Source organism: Pterocles gutturalis, unplaced genomic scaffold, assembly GCF_000699245.1.
Source record: "Pterocles gutturalis isolate BGI_N339 unplaced genomic scaffold, ASM69924v1 scaffold49604, whole genome shotgun sequence".
NCBI lineage: Eukaryota > Metazoa > Chordata > Aves > Pterocliformes > Pteroclidae > Pterocles > Pterocles gutturalis.
Genome location: NW_010132555.1, coordinates 3,652 through 7,435, shown reverse-complemented (window position 1 = coordinate 7,435; position 3,784 = coordinate 3,652). Strand labels below are relative to the sequence as shown.

Genomic DNA, 3,784 nt, shown 5'->3' with positions numbered 1-3,784 from the left:
GTGCAGAGGACCCAGAGAGGAGGGGTACAGGCAGCACCATGCGTGCAAGCACCAAGCGAGGCCCCAGGAGCATCCGAGGGGGAAGAGGTCACCCCTGCACCAAGTGACCAAGGGGCTGTTCTGTAGGACCTGGAGCCACCCACAAGCAGGTCTGGAGATGCTCCCATTGCTGCCCCACGGTGCTCCCCTGGGCACAGACCCTGCGCCCATGGGTGGGCTCCATGCACACCACTCACACTGCTGAGCACAGCACCCAGCCATGTCCCCAAGGGGTGGTGTGAGACCCCCCCACCCAGCACTGCACCTCCTGGCTCATCTAAGCAACCCCCTGGGGCATTCGGGTTTGTGAGGACAGAGAGAGGAACAAGGACCTGGGAACAACAAGGGACATTACTGAGCATGAGGCTTTACCCGAAGTGTGGACGCAGCCACCACCCAGGCCTCATGCTGACCTGCCAGGTGTGGTGATGGGGTGCTGTTGGTGGGCACCCCTCAGACACAGCACAGAACTCTGCAGCGAGGGAAGGGGCCCAAGAGCAGGGATGGGTGAGGCCAGGAGCCCTCGCAGGTACCTTGGCTGACTGCTCCATGGTGTAGGCCAGTCCCGAGTACACAATGTCCTTCTCTGACGCACCCTGAGGTGGAAAACAATTGAATCTTTTTTAGGAGATGATGAGGTTGTCCCTCCAAACCCATTTATCAAGCATAGCCCCTGTGCTTGGTGCAAGACCACCACAGGTGGTCCAAGCTCAGCTTGCCACCTCTGCAGCTGGTTCCAGCACATGGCTTGGCTCCCAGGGGACTCCCTGCGGCACCCGGCAGCACCCTCAGATGGCAGGGCTGGGCCCCCACACGTGGCATCCCCATCATCAGTGGAATGATACACGCGGGGCTCTGCATGTGGCCCAAGCTCAGCTTTCAGCACTGGGACAGCAGACGGGAGTGTCTGGGAATGTGATACAAGCGAGCCAGGACAGCCCTCTGTGGCTGTAGACACTTACAGCTGCACGGGCCTGGAACTCTGGGGACGGGACAATGGGGATCTCCCCTCTGGCCTTGCCAAACCACTGCTCCAGGCTGTGCTGCACTGATTGCAGGAGGTAGTAGCTGGATTCCCGCTCGTACTTGAAGCTGAGGCGGCCGTAGCTAACATGGTTCAGGTTCTTCAGCCACTCGAAGAAGGATACAGTCACACCACCTGCATTCACATACACGTCCTGCCAAGGGCAGTACATGCTTCAGATTTGCTGCTTGGGGTGACCCTGAGACCCATGACTGACCTGGGGATCTCTCCTCCTCTGCCTTGGGCCCCTTCCCATACCCTTGGGCTCTGTCCTTAGGGACAGTCTTGAGGTTACTGGGATGGCCGAATCCTAGAGACATGGTGTCTCTGCACTGTCTCTGAGCAGACACCAGCTGCTCTGACACTCCATGTGATGTGCCACAGTTTGCTGTTGGCCCATCAGTGATCACAGGACATCCCGGTGCTGGCCAGGAGCCCTGTGGTTTACTGCTGGTGCAGCCAAGAACCAGGAGGGTTCAGAAGGGAAATGAGCATCTGAGATGTGCTCAGGAGCTGGGGGCAAGGCAGGAACAGGCTGACTTAGACAGCACCATCAACGCTGGCAGAGCCCAGCTGCATCCACACTGGTGCAGCTGGTAGCCCTAATGGCCATGAACCCACCATTTCCCTGTGTGCATGGAGATGGACATACCGGGATGACCAGGATATTTCTTTGCAGGAATACCTCATGTGCTGCTGGCGTAGTGGGGCCGTTGGCAGCTTCTGCAATGATCTGCAAGCACAAGCAGAGCAGAGGTGAGATAGGTGGAAGAAATGAAGGAAAAAAACAGTGGCAGGCTGCTTTCCCTAATGCTGGATCCTCCTCACCTGGCCCCTTCTGGTGGCAGGGGTCTGGCTGCTTACCTCTGCACCAAAGCTGTTCAGGATGAGCAAAAGCTCAGAACTCATGTTTCACACTGAATGATTAAAGGCTCAGGCTGCAAAAGACCTTGGCTGTGACAGAGGCCCAGGTCCCAGCACGCCCTGTCCCTTTTGTCCTAGAGCTCACAGTGAAGGGAGCAAACTCGTATTCGTAGCAGTCCCCTACTTTGTTCACTCTTATCTGCTGCTTATGATTTTCAGTGTCAACACTGTGACACCCAGTACCTTCGAGGATATCACCTCCCCTGCCCTGGGGGAGGGTCTGGTACAGCAATGGTGACTGAGGGTGCCAGAAGAGTCAGCCAAGGTCACTCCAACAATCCTTGCTCCCTGCCAGCAAAGGGAAGGGCTCAGGTTTTCCTCTTCCCCTGAATTACGTGACCTGCCACCTCTGCCTCAGGCTCTGTCCCCCTGGCACAGGGCGTGAGCTGTCAGTGCAGTGATGTGACACCTTCCTGGGGTGCTGAGCGCCAAAAGCAAAGGTCCAGCTGGGCTGCTACCACTTGCACTGACCTGGGGCCTGTTGGGTGTGTGCGGTGTGAGCGCTCTGTACCTTTGCTTGCACCCGGGGTGCGTTCTCCCTTGTGAGCTGCTTCTCGATAGCGGCAGGGATGAGGATGTCGCAGGGCACCTCCAGGATGCTGCCATCATAGGGCTCTGCTTTTGGGAAGCCAACTATGGTGCCGTGGCCCTGGAATGAGCAGGAGAGTGCTGCTGGGCCCATCCTGGCAGCGCTGAGCACTGCCCTCAGAGCTGGACTCTGCAGAAGGCAAGAGGCAGCCCCCTTCTCTGTGGGCATTTCAGAATCAGGCACTGAGCACCACCCCCTGAGAGCAGGGGCTGAGCTGGCTGGGCTCAACTCACCTGCTCATAGTCTTCTAGCTCCTTGGGGTCAATCCCTCTGGGATTGTAAATGGCTCCGTCTGTCTCCCCAACACAGATGCAGCAGGCTCCGTACTCATGCAGGTACTTCATGGTGTGCAGCCCCACTTTGCCAAAGCCCTACAGCAACACAGACCGGAGACTGTGTGGGAAGAGGGCAGTCGTGGGGACAAACACTGAAAATTGACCCACTGCTCTGGTAACAGCCCCCTCTCGGGAGCTTGAGCTGAGAAGCACAAATAGGAAGCCCTGATCTAGCAGCTCTTGGTGAGTGTTTTGGCTCGATGGAGACTAGGACCTGGCAGGAGAGAAATCTCCTTGGCTAGTTAGAGAGTTGTGAAAAGCAGAGCCCATGGGATAAAGGCTCCTAGCTCAGCCAGTCTATCACCTCCAGAGCTCCTGGACGTGATGTTCCAAGCACAGCATGCTGTTCAGCTTCTAAGAGCCAACCTCAACAGAAAACAGATCCAGTGAGAAACACAGTCTCTTTGTGGGCACCACACAGCATTCAGGCACAATTTGAGCAATCCTCCTGAACCTCACACTGGCTTCCGTGGCACCAGCACAAGGCAGAGCCATGGGGGTAGCTCAGCTCTTCTTACGGGAACAGATGATTTTGCACTGTCTGACAGCTTGGTACAGCTCCTAAAAGCAGCGCTGGTTCCTGAAACTGCAAAAACATCTCCCAAACACAGAAAAATTATATAAACAGTAGCCAAGGACTTCATCCTTCTCATCCTCTGCCACATCAGCGAAGCAGAGGGATGTGGGCAGAGGGAAGGGATGAGCAAAAGCAATGTCATTCCTGAGGGCCAGCAGCTCCAGGTGCAGCCTCAGTTCAAAGCCTCTTCCCCCGGCAGGGAGCTGCCTCAAGGAGCGAGCGCTCAGAGGAAAGCACAAAATGCTGGCTGCAGGCAAGACTTAAGCTGCCCTGTTTCCAGCTTATTTCCCCCTTGC

General features: G+C 56.6%; 1 protein-coding gene across 1 annotated transcript in view; it reads right to left on the bottom strand.

Moving 5' to 3' along the window:
- Positions 1–572: 572 nt before the first annotated feature.
- Positions 573–3,784, bottom strand: part of LOC104467221 (glutamate dehydrogenase 1, mitochondrial-like) — a gene marked incomplete at both ends in the record, with an annotated part of 6,220 nt that continues 3,008 nt past the window's right edge. Inside the window, 5 exons of the mRNA XM_010080922.1 lie at positions 573–635; positions 1,002–1,217; positions 1,716–1,796; positions 2,499–2,636; positions 2,810–2,947. Of these exons, the coding sequence (XP_010079224.1) occupies positions 573–635; positions 1,002–1,217; positions 1,716–1,796; positions 2,499–2,636; positions 2,810–2,947 (636 nt within the window). The remainder of the gene's footprint in view (positions 636–1,001; positions 1,218–1,715; positions 1,797–2,498; positions 2,637–2,809; positions 2,948–3,784) is intronic.